Source organism: Dicentrarchus labrax, unplaced genomic scaffold (genome assembly GCF_905237075.1).
Source record: "Dicentrarchus labrax unplaced genomic scaffold, dlabrax2021, whole genome shotgun sequence".
In the NCBI taxonomy this organism is placed as follows: Eukaryota; Metazoa; Chordata; class Actinopteri; family Moronidae; genus Dicentrarchus; species Dicentrarchus labrax.
In genome coordinates this window covers 21,334,580-21,352,977 of record NW_026136722.1, presented here as the reverse complement: position 1 = coordinate 21,352,977, position 18,398 = coordinate 21,334,580, and the positions used below count along the sequence as shown (strand labels likewise).

The 18,398-nt window shown below is 42.6% G+C and overlaps 1 protein-coding gene across 2 annotated transcripts in view; it reads left to right on the top strand.

Moving 5' to 3' along the window:
- Positions 1–17,996, top strand: part of smg1 (SMG1 nonsense mediated mRNA decay associated PI3K related kinase) — a 92,450-nt gene extending 74,454 nt beyond the window's left edge. For both annotated transcript variants that reach the window (XM_051386807.1, XM_051386808.1), the window contains 11 exons: positions 1,192–1,472; positions 2,015–2,224; positions 2,567–2,704; positions 12,603–12,755; positions 12,887–13,066; positions 14,206–14,433; positions 14,664–14,875; positions 14,952–15,052; positions 15,895–16,071; positions 16,318–16,424; positions 16,694–17,996. In XM_051386807.1, the coding sequence (XP_051242767.1) occupies positions 1,192–1,472; positions 2,015–2,224; positions 2,567–2,704; positions 12,603–12,755; positions 12,887–13,066; positions 14,206–14,433; positions 14,664–14,875; positions 14,952–15,052; positions 15,895–16,071; positions 16,318–16,424; positions 16,694–16,771 (1,865 nt within the window). In that variant the 3' untranslated portion in view covers positions 16,772–17,996. The remainder of the gene's footprint in view (positions 1–1,191; positions 1,473–2,014; positions 2,225–2,566; positions 2,705–12,602; positions 12,756–12,886; positions 13,067–14,205; positions 14,434–14,663; positions 14,876–14,951; positions 15,053–15,894; positions 16,072–16,317; positions 16,425–16,693) is intronic.
- Positions 17,997–18,398: the final 402 nt, after the last annotated feature.

Genomic DNA, 18,398 nt, shown 5'->3' with positions numbered 1-18,398 from the left:
TCAGCTTCACCTCCCCGCGTAGCAACTCAAACTGGGCTTTCGTGCTCTCTTCCAAACTCGTGGTCCATTTTTCCATCTCATTCATCATCTCTTTTCTTCCTTTTTCTATCTCTTCCTTACACTTTGCGATCTCGGTCTTTGTCTCCTCTCTGTGTTTCGTAACCCCAGCTTTGTTTTTTTTAATCTCGGACAATATGTCCTTAGCCCACTGAGGTATGCCGTCGGCTTGTGATGGGCTAACATTGTCCTTGCTAGCCGAGGAGGCCATGCTGCTAACCACCTGCTGCTTCTCTCCACCCGTTCGAGTCGATCGAGAAGTCATTTTCGGTCTTAAAATGCACTAAAAGCGCACTTGTTAGCTCCCGAAACAGAACAGCATTCGGTCACTCCCCCAAACTGATAGAAGTATGGTGATATTAATATTTTTTACAACTTTTACACGGAGCCTCCGCATGCACATCTTCACACGGCAAAGCACATCCGGTTCTCCATCAGACTGACTTTAAATTCGATCACTGCAATCTAGACGCATTGGTGATCAAAAGTTGTGCTATTTGTGAATGTACGTTTAACCGCGTTCCCGTGACGATGTGTCGAATTCCGCCAATTGGCCATAAAACAGATAGTGGTCCAATCTCAATGAAACTTCACACGTTTGATAAGAGTCCCGCCCTGAACAAGTCTCCATGACAATATTCAGATATAGTGATAGCACCACCTACTGGCAACCGGAAGTAAGCGCTGCACAGCGACTTTGATCTGATTTACATGAAATTTTCATGTTTTGGTCTGCATGTGTTACGCCTGCACGTGACACAGCCGCAGCACGCCCCGAGTTGCGTGGAGTGCGATTACCCGATCATCGTTGCTTGCAGATTTTATTAAAATTGAAATTGTATTCATGGTCAATAACCATCAGTGTTAAGAGTTCATTGGTTAGCTTTTCAGAAGGGCTGCGACTAACAAATCTTTTCATTATCGATTAATCTGCCTAATGGTTTATAAAATGTCGAACTAAATGTGAAAAATGTTCATATAACATCATCACAAACATGACAAAGAAAAGCAGAAAATCCTTACACTGAAGAAGCTGGAACCAGCAAATAATTAACATTTTTGCTTGAAAAATGAATTGAAAAAAATGTATCAGTTCGTATTATATTAAGACTGTGACAATTCTGGTGTGTTTAGGTACCTGCCCCCCAGCTGAGGACCTGTTACCTACAAATGGACCAGTTTGCTTGGGGAAGCCTCTGTACCGGCGGCCAAGTGCAGCAGGCTCAGGTGTGACGGTGGTCAGTGAGGAGCAGATGACTCGCCCCATCCAGGCCTTCACAGCAGAGTTTGTTCGGCAGATGCTCATGGGTCTGCCTAGCCAAGCCCTTGGCCTGGCCCTCTGCAGCACCCTGTCTGCCCTCGGCCTGGACGTTGTTGCCCAGGTGGAGGCAAAAGACTTTGGTGCAGAGAGCAAGGTACGACAATTCAATTCAATTTAATTCAATTCATTTTTATTTGTATAGCGCCAATTCATAACAGAAGTTATCTCAGGACACTTTTCAAATAGAGCAGGACAATTGTTGACTATCCAACCAACGAAAAGTGCGTTGACTAAGACTGCTCATCGACTAATGGTTTAGTCAACTGTTAGGTGACAGCACTAGTTGCTTTTTATGTTTTTGTTTTTTCTTTTATTGACCTTTTACTTATGTTTTTATTACAATTTAGAACCAGTTCCAATTCAGAACTGGGTTTTTGGGGACATCCCTAGTCATTCACATGTGTGTGCCCAAATCATTTTTCTCATTTGCACAGTGCAATCGCATATGCAAGTCAGATACTTGTACTGTAGAGGCCTGTACCTGAGGCACTGCATTATAACTTATATACTGTATAGGTATGGTTCTGGATAGTACTCATAGACCCTTTTACTGTTTCAGTGTACAAAAAGATCCCTACATATCAGTCAGTATCTGACCTTATTATGACTTAAGCACTGTCTGTGTTGACTCCTCAGGTGTCCCTGGATGAGCTTTGTAAGAAGGCAGTGGAGCAGAGCCTGGCGTCAGGCCGGGTCTCCCAGCTGCTGCTGAACAGAGCCACGGTGCTGGCCTCCTCCTATGACACAGCCTGGAAGAAAGTAGATCTGCTGAGGAGGTTAGACGCCAACCTGGAAGCCACCAAGGCCAGCCTGCAGAGGAGTCAGCTGCACATTGCCATGTTTCAGGTACAGACTGAAGTGTGTTTGTGTGTGTGGATGTTTCTGGTAAGCTGTGTTTATATTCTCTTCAAAGGTTGAAATGAGCACACATATTCACACATTTGTCATATATTTACCAACACTGAAAATGTTGCTTGCTTGTAGTATGACAGTTTACAAGGTTAATTATCTGTTATCATGGACTAGTACCACTTATTTCTGTGTGTGTGTGTGTGTGTGTGTGTGTGTGTGTGTGTGTGTGTGTGTGTGTGTGTGTGGGTGTAAATATGATATAATTGTGATATTATTTGTATTGAGGTAAATTATAAAGGGAAAAATTGTGTGTATTGTGTGTGTGTCCACCTACAGTGGCAGCATGAGGATGTTCTGGGCCCCAGTAACCAACCTCTGAGTGTCAGCATTCCTCCTCGCTCCGTCATCCTCAGCAACATGAAAAAGAAGCTGTACAAGCTGAGTCAGGACGAGGGAGCCATAGTGGCTATTCAGGTCAGTGTCCTGCCCCAGACACCATGTTTAATCCATCAGTCAAATGTCCTCACCGAGACATGGTATTGTAATGGAGTTCAGTTCAGGAAAATGCCATTTTCTCAGCTTAAAGTCTCAAATTTAAGAGAAACAAAATGACAAAAAAATTTAACACTCATACTGGAATGTCTAGTCTTCCGACCACTCGAGGCGCTTTTACACTACGTGCCACATTCACCCTTTCACACACATTCACACAGTGATGGCAAACCATCGAACGGAAACTAACACATACATACACATTCACACACCGACGCACAGCATCGGGAGCAATTTGGTGTACATGTGGCGGGAGGAGCCAGCGACCACAGCATCAACAGTGACCGTAGCAACAATAATAACAACAATAATAATAAATTAAAGCTGCAAGCAGCGATGGACGGGACCTCGCACTCCACGCAACTCGGGGCGTGCTGCGGCCGCGTCACGTGCCGTCGTAACACGTGCGGACCACGACATGAAAATCTCACGTAAATCAGCTCAAAATCGCCACGCAGCACTTACTTCCTGTTGCCACTAGGTGGCGCTATCACTATGTGTTCAGGGCAGGACTCTTATCAGACATGTGAAGTTTGGAGCCGATTGGACAATGTACACTCAAGTTATAGCAACTTTGTGTGTTCTGGCGGTACATCAAAGTTTGACGCCACGCCACGGACACGCCCTGTAACAAAAACTCACCACAATCAAGAAATATCATCAAGAACATGTTTTCCATTTTCTGACTAGATTTCAGCTTGATCTGATCATCCTACTAGGAGTAGAACATGGAAGTATAAAAAAATGACATTTCCTTTCACCACTAGGTGGCGCTCTCACTTTTACTGAATATTATCACATAGACGTGTTCAGGGCGGGACTCTTATCAGACATGTGAAGTTTGGAGCCCATTGGACAATGTACACTCAAGTTATAGCAAATTCGTGTTTTGTGGCGATGCATCAAAATTTCCCGCCACGCTACAGACACGCCCCCTCACCACAGTCATCACATATAATCAACTATGTGTTTTGCATTTTATAAGTAAATTTCAGCTGGGTCTGATCATCCTGCTTGGTGTAGAACATGAAAGTATAAAACGTGATACTTCCTGTTGCCACTAGGTGGCGCTCTGACTATTACAGAATATTATCACATAGACATGTTCAGGGCGGGACTCTTATCAAACATGTGAAGTTTCGTTGCAGTTGGATCATGTACGCAGAAGTTATGAAGAATCCCTCTTTCATGGCAAAGGTTTGAAATTGGATGCCACGGGACGCCACGCCACGGGCACAATGTTGGACGAAAAAAACTGACTGCACTGACCAATTTTGAAGTAGATCCAATAGAACCTGTAGGAGGAGTTAGTTAAAATAGAAGCCCTGAAATGCCAAAAATGACATCACAGTGTGACATTCGTTCAAAATGGCCAACTTTGACGGCACGCCACAGACACGCCCTTCAACGTACAGTCATAAATAGCACAACTTGTAATCAGCAACATTATTCAAGAGTACTGTCAAGTTTTGAAGCAGATCTGATAAATTCCCTAGGGGTTTGTTTGTTCAAATACAAGATCACAGACTTCAAAATGGCCAACTTTGACGGCACGCCACGGACACACCCTTCAACGTACAGTCAAAAAATGAACAGCGTTCATTCAGCACCATTTTGTGACTGTACTGACCAATTTTGAAGCAGATCCCAGAAATTCCCTAGGACGAGTTCGTTCAAATGCAAGGCGAAAATTCACCGAAAATGACCAAGGACTTAAAAATGGCCAACTTTGACGGCACGCCACGGACACGCCCTTCAACGTACAGTTACAAATTGAACAGCGTTCATTCAGCACCATGTTTTGACTGTACTGACCAATTTTGAAGTTCCCTAGGAGGAGTTCGTTCAAATACAAGCCCAAAAAGTCAAAATGACCACAAAATGATGAAAATTAAAAATTGAAATTGCAGACTTCCTGTGGGTTTTGGGGCATGGGTCCAAGAGGCTTTTCTGCTTCTTTTATCATGATACACATGCGTAGCAATTTTCGTACATGTGGGCCTTACGTGTCTTGGGGGCTGATTCTGGGGGGCGTGGCTTAGACGTTCGGCAGCGCCCGTGCACGGGGACAATGTCATATCGGTATTTTATCTACGTTTGAATTTTGTGCAAATTTTCATGGCATTTTGAGCATGTTGCGGGGGCCAAATATGCGGTTGAAGTCCCAGAGGTATAATAATAATTCTTAGAGGAACAATAGGGTCCTTGCACTTTTTAGTGCTCGGTCCCTAATTATACTTTAAGTAAAAATGACTCAGTTTAAGTATAGTTTGATTAAGCTGTATCTCGTTACAAGTTGTCACATCTTAAAATGAAACAAGCTGTATCTTGATACAAGTTGTCACATCTTAAAATGAAACAAGCTGTATCTTGATACAAGTTGTCACATCTTAAAATGAAACAAGCTGTATCTTGATACAAGTTGTCACATCTTAAAATGAAACAAGCTGTATCTTGATACAAGTTGTCACATCTTAAAATGAAACTAAATCCATATTATAAGCAGACCCAAAATCTTGAAACCTGTCCTTATTACAAGACTACACGTCTTGACCGACACACTGAAACCACAGCCTGGACTGCATGATAAACATCCACATTTAATAAACACTGTCAGGGTTCCAGCATCATAAAATCAAACACGTTATCCATACGAAGTTATGAACAAAACAAGCTAAGGCACAGCAAACAAAAAGCAAAACAACTGACCTGTCAAAGTCCTTCTCACCATTCACTTATTTGTCAATGAACGACTTCCATTCAGCTATTGCTTTTTTATATGCGCCAGTGGCGTCTTGATCGTGGATGGCATCACCAATTACTGAATGACAGAGGACTGTTGCAACACATTTTGGGTATGTCAAGTGCAAAGTGTAGTAGTATGCCATTAACACCAAAATTCCTTCCCAAAAATCCTCCTGGGGGAGGTTGCACACTGGCCTGTTTCCCACGGCAACGATGCTGATCGTTCCATCAAAAAGTAGCACCAGGGAGGAGAGAGGCCGCTTCTCCAGGTAGAGCCCAGGGTCCTCGCCAGGCTGGAACAGAACGATAAGGACAATATGGTGGAGAGTGTGAACATGCTGTGCATCAAAACTGCTTAAAAGAGTATGTTCACTGAACACAGTCATTGATTAACTGATCAGGTTGCAGCAAATGAATGGCATCAAGTGCACTATCAACAGAGTGCTCAAACTGATGTTGAAACAGAGGAAATTAACATGGAACTAAAGCTGCAAGCAGCGTTGGGCAAATTAGCAGACATGCTATAATCCAGCATGTTTAAAATTATTTTTCTATTTGTAGCTAGTCCCCCCACTAGACTTCACAAAATCCATATTAAGGTACACTATCAGAAGTAATATTTCTACCAAACTCAAGTAAAATTTCTTAATGAAGTATTAAAAATTAAAGAAAATTACTTTATTAATTTCATTAGCCCTAATGTTAAAAATAATGCATTATGATGCACAACTTGGGTTAAATGCATGTTTGAGATGCTTGTTTGTAAAATAATGGGTCAAATCAAGTTAAGTTAGGCCAAAAAGTAAAGTAGACAATGACTGTGAGCCGATATATTTTTGGAAGTAATTTAATCTAAAGATCAAGATCTATCATCAATAGCAGGCTGAAAGGTGGCAAAGAGTGAAGCTTACCAACATCCTCTGCAAATGTAGTTGGTGAAGCTGTTGCAGTCCTGGATAATGTGGATGAGTTGGATGATAGCACTGAAGCAAGGTTGCTATTATTGGGCTTCCTTACCACTGGAGGGTAGCTGGAGCGGGGATGCTTTTTTGTGGCAAAAATGATTGAAAAAAATTTAAATGTAAGTATTTGAAAACTAACAGGAAAGCACATACATGCAGTCTCATTACAGGTTTAAATGTTTTTTATGGATTTACAGAAACCAGTACGGTGACTGCACACTTTCACTTTTCCCAACTTTAAGAACATACCAGCACTGGAGTTGTCCTCGCTGAGGTCATCGTTGCTCTCAAGTAGTATGGTATCAACACTGGAACCACTTGTGTCGCCACTTGTGTCGTGACTTGTCTCACCACAATTTTCTGTGCCATTGCTCTCATTTCAACTTTGGAGGGGTATTCTACTTCTTCTCCCATGAACTAGCATTTTCATTGTTTTGTCAGCAGTTTTGGATATGGGAGTGGAAGCTTGAGGCTGGCATGGTGGGATGGCACTAGTTGAGGCTATAATCCAACTTCCTCTACAAGTGCTGGTATCTTGGTCAGTTCTTTCACACTATTACAATTGTTGGGGATAAATAAATAAAAACAATTAAGAGCATTGATCATGTGAGAACATTTGTACAGTAAATCCCATCACATGTGTATTTACCTTTTGATTGATAAAATCCCAAAGCTTCTTTCTTCTGAGAAAATTCTCAGGACCAGGAAAAAGATCCTTCAGGTCATCCCGGCTAAGGTTTTTCAAAGCCTCCTCATCAATGCCGGCGGCTGTAATTGATAAAACATTTCTAGTTTTAGATGAGACATTTTCCAGCTCCCAGTCACATGAGGAGTTGCAATATATTTATCGTTGCCTGGTTGTGGTTGCATGTTATAAACACATATACATATGTCTGTCTGGTTGTCTGTGAAATGAAGCACCCAGTTTTTACTAAAATTCTAAACATCACAATTACTGATTACCAATCAGTCAAAAATATTTTAATGTCTCATTTAGACACCTCTAGGGATGCACCGATCCACATTTTTTCACTTCCGATCCCGATACCTGAATTTGGATAACTGCCAATACCGACACTATTCCGATACCAGAGCTCTGTTTGCTTTAATATTATCATTATTGTTGATTTTATATGAGGCTGAAATAAACTCCTCTCAACAGGCAAGTATGATATGTACGTATGTATGCCCCAAAAGGCAACTTGAGGTAAGTATAAGGTCAGAAAAGAAAGTCAGAAAAACAGGAAATCCTATTAACAGGAAAAATCCCATCCTGAAAACAAATATGCAACTGTAAGGGTTTCAAATTGATTGTCATGTCAATATTTATTAAATTCCCAAAATGTCAAATAATTGAAATATAAGAAAAGTGCAATAAGTGTAAGCATCTTACACACACACACACACACACACACACACACACACACACACACACACACACACACTAATCCCTTTAGCTTTCACGTTGTCTGCCTGGAGTTTACCTTGTTTTTGGAATGACTCTAGAAGTGATCCCTGGAAGCTACTTTTGTCTTTCTGCCCCCTGGCTAAAAAATCCCTGTGCTGTTCGTCGTCGTCTTTGTATGGATTTCCGGCAGTTTAGACGCTAGGCGTATTACTGCCCTCCTCAGGAAGTCACTCTAAGGATAATGTTACTGCTTCGAATTTTCATATACAGCCCCGTGCTTCTTTAAAGGTTTGATTGCGTTTGTAGTGTTGTATGACGTGAGGGAGCTTCCGCCTCTCTGAATCACGGCTTTGCTACCTGGCTGCAAACTGCGGAATGGATTTCCTGAGCGGGTGCGTGTCTCATAACTCTGTCTCATTGAGCCGCGCCTCGGTTCAGGAAATCCATTCCGCAGTTTGCAGCCAGCTAGCAGACCGGCCGGCAGGAATAACTTGTGGAGTCATTTCAGCCGACAACGTTAAGGCTCATGGATATCGGATATCTCCACAGGTTGGATCGGGAAAATCCGATACGTGAATTACGCTGGTATCGGTCCCGATACTTGATCGGATCGGCCCCATCCTTACACCTATCCCAATTAAAAGCAAGACAAGTTAATAGACTAAAAGCATAAAAGCCTGGTGTAAACTGTAGTTTTATGGTAGTCAAAGACAGAATGTTTGCAGCTCTTCACTTATCATTATATGTGCGTTAGAGCTATTATTGAAACAATTACTCATTAAATTATATGCATTGAACAGTTACTTAATGACTCGCTATTAGCATTTAACATGACTCTCAAATTTTGTGCTAACAGCACACTAACGTTAGTTATTACGTCAACAATCTCCCTTTCAAAGATACAGACAAATAAAGATGCTAATGTTGCTCAGCTAATCAGTTAACATGAATGAAAAACATGATTTACCTTCCAACACCGACAATATGGTGTCCTCGAACTCGTCCATGTTGGGTTATCGGAGCTTTCCGTCTCGCTTTCCACAAAAAATACACAGCCAGAGTAAGCTAACGTTAGCAAAAGCGGGCAAAGGCTAATGATAGCTAGCTTGCGACCAGCCGCCTCTGTGCATTACAATGCAGTTACTTTTAACCGCGGTTTTGTCTCAAAATAACAAGGCGTTCCTGGATTAAGTAGGTTAACGTACTTACCTTGAATTTTTGTTCCCCTCGTTGAAGTTTTTCAGCGGTGTCATTTCTTTCAAAGCGGGAAATCGCTTCAACCATGCTAGACACAAATGACTGACATCATGAACTTAGAATGCGCAGAAAATACTAAAAAATACCACATTTACCCTTAAAATCTGTATTTGACGACTGCGTGCCCACCAAGCGAATGGACAACGACCCCCCCATCCCACTCCCACTATTTGGGTTTGCAAAACTTTGGTGTGATGGTTTTTTCAAACAGTATTTCTTTCATCTGGATTTTTTTGGGGGGGTTTTAAGGGTTTTACCCTCACCATCTCAGTTTTCGTGTTAGCACAATATCTGGCATAGCTTTCATGTTTGTTTGTTTTTTCAAACTTACAGTGCACATTGATAAGTCCTTATTAGGGATGAAGCCAATGTATTTTGGTGAGCTCATGACATTTGCTTTAGCACCATCTTCAGCTCAGACTTTAATGTATTTTCAGTAGTTTTTATCTTTTTATTGACCCCATGATCTCTGCTCTACCACCATCAGTTCAAATTTTCTGTTTATTTATTTAAAATATCCCTTTCATCTAAATTATTTCAATAATGACCCCTAGATGATGATCCCTGATGATGACCTTTGCTCTGATACACAAGTACTTTGCCATAAGGGGTTTGATCAAAAAGGGGGAGCAGCCTGCTTGTCGGTCACCAACATAAAAATATCATAGCTCATGTGAAAATCATACAAAAAATGTAAATAATACAGAATCAGCTATTTTAACCAGATTAGGATCTGATTGTTGCCTGTTGCATCTCTACTGAAAATGTGTAATTGTATCTAAGGTTGTATAGTTTCTTTTTGTTTCAACATGTTTGAAGTCAGTCATCGATGCGTTATATGTGATTCTTAAATCAGGCGGCTGTGGCTGAGAGGCAGAGCAGGTCGTTCCTTAATCGGAACTGGGTTCGATCCCCGGCTCCTGTTGAAGATACTTAACCCCAAATTGCTCCAGATGCCGTGCATCAGTGTGTGAATGTGTATGAATGTTAGTTTGTGTTCGATGGACTTTGCCATCGCTGAGTGAATGTGTGTGAAAGGGTAAGATTATAATGTAAAATGATGACTTAAAAATAAGTGAATAATAACTTTTCAAACAATGCAAATTATCTATGATGTCTAGAAATTAGATTTTTAATCTTGGCAAGTGCCAGATAATTTGCAGTGTACTCCACTTCAGTGTACATAGTGACTGGTTGTAATTCAACACAGCGCCACGGGCACGCCGTTTGACGGAATGTCGTAAATAGCACAACTTTTAATCATGAATGTCTTTAGATTGCGCTGATTAAATTAGAAGTTGATCCGATAAATTCCCTAGGAGGAGTTCGTTCAAATACAAGGCGAAAAATCACAGAAAATGAGCACGGAATTCAAACACGATTTTTGGTATTTGAACTACAGGCACCAGTCTACATGTGCCGTGTGAATTTCATATTCATAACTATTATGGTCTCCGCAGAGTGGTTTACCCTGCCACCAGAGCGTCATGTAGTGGCAGATTGTTGACACATTTATTAGTGAGCCTCAGGGAGCCATGGGCAAGCATCGTACCAAGTTTCATTTTAATCACACATTCCAATGCTGAGATATAAACTTCTTAATTTTAAAGAGCGCCACCTTGTGGTTATGGCCTGGAATTGTGAACGATACATAATGAAGACATAAGGAACTATTGACCCCAAGGTTGGTGTATATCGGACATACCAATGTGGAGAAATACCCCACTTCCTTTTTTGACTAAAAATCAACAGGAAGTGCTAACTTTATAACTTGCTTATTTTTTGAAATATCTAAATACTTTAAATTCCTTTTTTGCCAGGACAGTCTCCAGATGCTACGTGCAAAATTTTGTGCGAATCGGACAAAAGCGCATGGATGGATCACGAAAAAGTAGTTTAAGGACATTTTGGGCTCTAGCAAAAAAAAAACTCAAGGCAAAAATGGGCGTGGCCTATATGGGGAGATTCAGCTCCATTCACCGAACGCGTTGATATAAGGTTTTCGAATGTGTGACAAAAGATGCGGAAGTTATTAGCCTAAATGCAATTTCTTGACAATAGCGCCACCTAGTGGCTGACCAGCGACCTCCAACGGTCGCTGGCTCTGTCCCTAATTATTATTATAATTCAGTAATATTAGCAATGGGAGTCAAGTAGGACCACGGCAGGAGGCTCCACCAGGATCCATGAGAACCTGCAAGACGAGAAAGCACAAGAACTCCTCAGCTCAGTGCATCATGGGAAATCCCCGGTAGTCTAGGCCTAGAGCAGCATAACTAAGGGATGGTTCAGGACTCACCTGAGTCAGCCCTAACTATAAGCTTTATCAAAGAAGAACGTCTTAAGCCTACTCTTAAATGTGGAGAGGGTGTCTGCCTCCAGAACCAAAACTGGAAGCTGGTTCCACAGGAGAGGAGCTTGGTAACTGGGGGCTCTGGCTCCTGTTCTACTTTTAGAGACTATAGGAACCACAAGTAGCCCTGCATTCAGAGAACGTAGTGTTCTAGGGGGATAATAGGGTGCTATGAGTTCTTTAAGATATGAAAGGGCCTGACCACAAAGATCTTTGTAGGTGAGGAGGAGGATTTTAAATTCTATTCTAAATTTTAAAGGGAGCCAATGCAGAGAAGCTAGTACAGGAGAGATGTGATCTCTTCCTAGTTCCTGTCAGTACTCGTGCTGCAGCGTTCTGAATTAATTGGAGCGTCTTAATGGACTTATTGGGGCAACCTGATAATAAGAAATTGCAGTAATCCAGCCTCGAAGTAACAAATGCATGGATTAGACAGGATGTGTCTGATTTTTGCAATGTATATGTAATATATAATTCAATAAATGAAAAAAGGCAGTCCTAGAGGTTTGCTTTATATGGGAATTAAATGACATGTCCTGATCAAAGATAACTCCAAGATTCCTGACAGTGGTGCTAGAGGCCAAGGTAATGCCATTTAGAGTAACTATATCTTCAGACAGTGAGTTTTTGGGGCCCAAGTACAAGAATTTTGTTTTTTTTCTGAGTTTAACATCAGAAAATTGCAGCACATCCAGGTTTTTATGTCCTTAAGACATGTTTGTAATTTAGATAATTGGTTAATTTCAACGGGCTTGATCGAAAGATATAACTGGGTATCATCTGCATAGCAAGTTAATGGAGTGATTCCTAATAATGTTGCTTAAGGGTAGCATGTATAAAGTGAATAGAATTGGTCCAAGTACAGAACCTTGTGGAACTCCGTGACTAACTAGTATTTATGGAAGATTCATCGTTAACGTGTACAAACTGAGAACGATCTGATAAGTATGACCTAAACCAGCTTAGTGCGGTTCCTTTAATGCCAATTTGATGCTCAAGTCTCTGTAAAAGAATATTATGGTCAGTGGTGTCAAATGCCGCACTAAGATGTAATAATAAAATAATCCTGTGTTGTTTGACTGCTGGTGTTCTCAGGAGAAACTGGTGTCGCTGGAGGCAAGCATTGAGCAGCGCCTTAAGTGGGCTGGTGGAGCCAACCCGGCACTGGCCCCTGTTCTGCAGGACTTTGAGATGACCATCAGGGAGAGACGGGCCATGGTGGCCAGAGAGAACCAGCACACCAGCCAGGTAAGACCCGTGTTTTGACAATGATCTATCCATCTACCATTTGTAAAACTTCAGTGACTCTCTTTTTACCCTCCCTTGCACTTGATAGATGACCAATGCTGAAGAATGTTTCCTTGCTATCTTCCTTGCAGGTCACCTTCTTGTGCTCTACCATCCTGAACTTTGAGGGTCTTCGGACCCGAACCCCCGAAGCCCTCAACATGGATGCAGCACTGTTTGAGCTGCTGAAGCGCTGCCAGCAAACATGTTCCTATGCTGCCCAGTTCAGCAGCACTGTTTCTCCTCTCGAGCTCCAACTGTTGCACAGACTGGTGGGTTTGACCTCTGACCTTTCATTGGAAGTTTTGTTACATGTTTATAGATTAATAATATTTTAGCGTAATTTAGATGATTCATTAGCTTATTAAGTTAATTATTAAAAGTATTTTGTTTCTGATGGTAAAACCAGAAGTACTTAATGCTCTGCTTCCTACTTGAAATGTTACGAGAAGAAAAAAAGAAACTTAAAATCATCTTTATTTATCATGCTTGGAAGTTCTATTTGAAACGGAAAGCATTTAAGGCCAATTCATGCTGTCCGTGAGTGTCCGCTTTGGTCAGCACAATGTAAATGCCGATGTCCATGTGTAGGCCAATATTTGTTGCCATGCGGACTTAACATATATCAAGCATGCCAACAGTGCATGTTCCAGATAATTAAATTAAATTTTATTTGTATAGCGCCAGTTCATCTCAGGACCCTTTTCAAATAGAGCAAGTCTAGACCGTACTTCTTATAAAATTATTTACAGAGACCCAACAGTTCCCACCATGAGCAAGCACTTGGCGACAGCAGCTCCAGGTGGGTGGCAGTCTGCCTCGACCAGTTGGGGTTAGAGGGAGAGAGGAGGACACAGAAAAAGGTGCACAGCAAAAACAATAGCAACAACTATACTAGTAGAAATAACTGAGGATGATGATGATGATGATGCCACAATGATGGGGAATGAATAATAATAACAATAGTAATAAGAAGAATAATAAAGATGAATAACATTAGCAGTGGGAGTCGAGCAGGACCATGATAGCAGGCACCATTAGGATCCATGAGAACCTGCGAGACGGGAAAGCACAAATTCCGGGGAAAAAGTGAAGTTAGTAAGAACACAGACCCTCATTTGTAGTATAAATAGAACCATGTGCATCGGCATGAACGGTAGGCTACAAGTTGGCAGCTATCTTGAGCCTGTCTTCTCCCTCCCTGCCTTTTCCTGCACATTGCTGTATATCTCATATGATACCGCCACCTGTAGGTCAGTGGAATGGTGGGAAACCATTGGCAGGAATGTTCATTGCATTATGGATGTGTGCGTCCTTGTGTGCAAAACAGGGACCCACTCTGCTCCGTAGTGCTACCGGAGATTAAAAACACCACAGGGTACCTTTTTAAGATCTTTGTTGATCCCTACAGAGTCCAGTGCTGGACCTGCCCATAGGCAGTCCTGATTGGCTGAGCTGTGCCCAGAGACAACTGGAGGAGGAGCTGAGCTTGGAGCGGAGGACTCAGGAGGAGCGGGAGCAGCAGCTGGAGTCCTGTGGAGAGACACTGCAGCTCCTGGTCGACTCCATTAAGACCATTCTGTCCAACCACAACCGCCAGCTGGCTGACGTCAAACACCTGCTGAGAGCCATGGCTAAGGTACACTCAACACACAGCTATTTCACACATGCATTTTTAATACATTTGCATTTGATTTTTTTCTTTGTCATTTTTAATTGATTTACTTTTATTTAAACAAAGGGCTTTGCATAGTGTGTTACAATCTAAAGACATTGTTTCTTACAGTATGCAGTTATGTTCCATCCTGAGCCATGAGTGTGTATCAGCTGGGACCAGTAGTCATCCTCTGTGTTAATTCTGTCATACAGGACGAGGAGGCAGCGTTGGCAGATGGTGAAGAGGTGGCATATGAGGGCAGTGTGCGTCACTTCCTGTTGGAGTACAAAGCATGGCAGGACAATATCCAGCTGGTCTTATTCACTGTGGTTCAGGCCAGCGGGCAGCCTCGCAACCAGGAGCAGCTTGAACTGCTGGAGGAGATTCCTGCTACCCTGAAGGAACTGCACTCACAGAGCCAGAGGTACTCTCACTAACACACAAGTATACCATTACACACGCATTACATTTCCCTGTGTTAATATTCTGTGTGTCTACAGTGTGTACAATGGCCTGGTGGGCTTTGCCTCCCCGCTGGTGACAGACAGAGACAGTGAATGTGCCAGTCCTGTTTCTGCAGCACAGACGAGCTTTGCAGCAGGTATGGATTACGGGAATATACAGTTTCCTTCTTGTCTTGTGGTCTCTGAAGGTGGCTGTAAATACACTGTTTCCTTCTTGGCTTAGAACAGCAGCTGTCTTCAGTTACAAAGGATTCCAGTGGGAGCAGTTGTCACAGCAGAAAAAAGATCTATAGAACCATCTAAACAGCAGCAAAATTCTACAGAGCCCGACTGATATGGGATTTTTATCCATTGAAAATATTTGAGAATTTGAGAAGAATATATTACATGCCCCTTTTTATTATTTATTTTTTTTATTCAGTACTTAACTCACATACTACTCTAATCTGCTCACCTTGCTTTTCCCTTTAGTACTCTTTACTACGCACATACACACCTACTCTTCCTGTTTTTCTCACTCTCAGCCTGTATGTGTCTATTGAGTTTCTTCAGTAGTATGTTTTATAACAAGCAGGTGAGCCGCATGTGGAGGAAGCTTGTTAATGACATGGCGTTCATGGCTAGGGCACACAATTCAACTTTCGTGGAGAGAAATCTCCTGTGGAGGCACGCACTCTGGTCTCCTTTTCAACCTCAACACTCTCCTTTACATGATTTTTTAAATGTGGTGGAAACAAACAAGAACTGGGATTCTCATTTTGTAATTTAATTCCTAGGTTAGTTGTTGTGGCTCCCCACTTCCTGGAACAAGAGGAACTTACTACTAACTACTCACTGAATTAAAGCTGATGACAGCAGCCGTTCTCTACCAAACTTTATGTCCACAGCTCAAGTGTACAGGGCCCAGATGAAATGTTTATGTACTATTTATGTTTCATGTGTCTAATACTGATCATAAGTACATGTGCTTTGACTTCAGCTGTTAGATGCAGTGGGGTGAAGACCCAGCCAGACTCAATGTCCCAGAATGCACGCAAGGCCCTGCCACGTAACCTGGGAACTCCCACTGACACCCCACCCAGCACTCTGCTAATGAACAGCAAAGGCCTCAACCCCAGCCCCAAGAGGGCTGTACGAGACCCTAAAACTGGACGAGGTAACTGTTCTTCACTCTCTTCACTGGTCTGTGGTTGGGAATCCTATTACACACCTCTCATGCTCAATAAATATTACACCTAAGGTACCAGACACTACAAAGCAATACCTTGATACCATATACTGTACCTTACATGTACATCATCCTCAAAATATACCTAAGCGTGACGTTAAGCATCACATCAGGGGTGGGATCTGTTTGAAATGGCACTGCACTGCCTTGAACCTGCTGCTTGCTGTGTTAAAGCCGTCCAGGAGAGGAACTCGTACGCGGTCAGTGTGTGGAAGAGAGTAAAAGCCAAGCTGGAGGGCAGAGACATCGATCCCAACAGGAGGATGAGCGTCACTGAGCAGGTAACACAGGACACACTGGCTCTCATGGCAGATTGAAGCCTGATGTACAACCATCCCATCAGTCTAAACTAGAATAAATTGAGTAGCAGTGTCCACGCCAACTGTCTCACACACACATTTTATTTTTGCATTTACCTGCTGTACATATATTTGTTTTTATTCTTTACTCTGTCAAATACTAGTACTAAGCAGTGCTCTCAGATCATTGTTCCCATCTCTAAAAATGAGACACGGGCTATTTGTTAAACTGTCATACTGTTGTGTTGCAGGTGGACTATGTCATCAAGGAGGCCACCAACATGGACAACCTGGCCCAGCTGTATGAGGGTTGGACGGCCTGGGTGTGAACGCTACGCTGCTTCACGTCATTGGTCCAGCGAAGGCTTGGAGATCCACCAGAGTCCAGCGGGTCTGGGGTGTCGGAAACAGCAGTACCAGACCACACTGGGGGGAGGAAATGGGAAGCGGATGCTTAGTCCGCCCTCCCAAACTCCTGGGCACCCAAACTGGGGCAGCGACCTCGTAGCACCGCTGCAACCACACTCCCCCAACCATCGGCGATCGGGCTAACACAACGCTTAGTGGGCCTGCAGCCCCGCCTTCCTTTCTGGGGTTTGACTAGGCAAAGCAGCGCCGAATGGGGGAGGGGGGAAGGAGGGCAAAGGCTTCCTCACCCTCCACTTGGAAATACCTTCCCCCCTCACCTGCATAGCTCACTATCAAGTTGTACCCATAAACGTCACTTCATCCTGTTGAGCCAATCAAACTCCAGCTGAGGGCAGGATGAAGCAGGAAGTGAGCCGTTTCCCTCTGAAGCACACAGCTGACAGGCTGTGGGTGGGACTTCACCAGAGCTGCGGCTCAGATGTATGGTGCATGTACTTGGCCACACTTGTTTTTCTCTAACCTTTTCCTCAACGGGTGTTTTGATTCTGATTGGCCAGTGGGTTACACGGTTGGGCGGGAATGATGAGAAAGAAAAGTTCAGCAGGATTCTTAAGGCTATTCGGACACCCACCTGAAACCTTAAATGAAAAGAAATTGGAGTGGAAAACAATAATCCAACTGTACTTTGATTGGTGAACAGTAAAGACTTTGACACGTCTCTGAAGTGTTTCCCACAATAAAAGTGGAGTTGTTTTCTCAGGAAGGTTCTTTGTACTTTTGTGGATAAAATGAAAACGTCCTGTCATGTGAAATAGTTTTGGAGGGCTCATTTGTGAGCTTGGATTGGACACGTACAAGGTGACGTCCCTTAGACGAGGGAGAGCCTCCGTCTGATTGTTTTTCTTCGGTCTTCTGTCTGTGTTGTGCTTTGTAACTATCTTCAGTCCTTCTTTAGATAGAACTGTAGGAGTAGATTTCTGCCTTTTTTGACTTGCCTGTCAGAAGCTGTTGCTTGCCTCATATGTATTCACTCCCGAACCCTAATGCTTGCATTTTATGAATCTTGACCTTCTAGTTTTACTTTTTTAGTGGGAGAAATTATGTTTTTGGTGATGGTGTAAAATGTTAATTCTTAAAGCTTTTAATGGATTTTGTTGGATGCCAAATAAAAATGGAACTGAGAAATGGTGAGTGAGTGTTTTATTTGAACCTACTACAAGGGCTTTTTAACTGGTTCTGAAACAGTTTAATACTGATACCTCTATATGATCTACATCAACAAGAAGATTGGCTTTTTCTGTATAGTTATTCTTAATGCCTCAGTGGCACAAGCACTACGGCTTTTTCTCTAAATAAACATCTTATCAGAGGTGGTTGTACTTGTATGGCACTTTGTAGTCTTCCGACCACTCTTTTACACTACATCAAACAGGAACTAACTCACTCAGTCACATTCATAAACCACCGCACAGCATTGGGAGCCTTTTGGGGTTCAGTATCTTCCTCCAGGACACTGAGGAGCCAGGGATCGAACTGCCAACCTTCTGATTAGTCGATTACTTGCTCTACCTCCTGAGCCACAGCTGC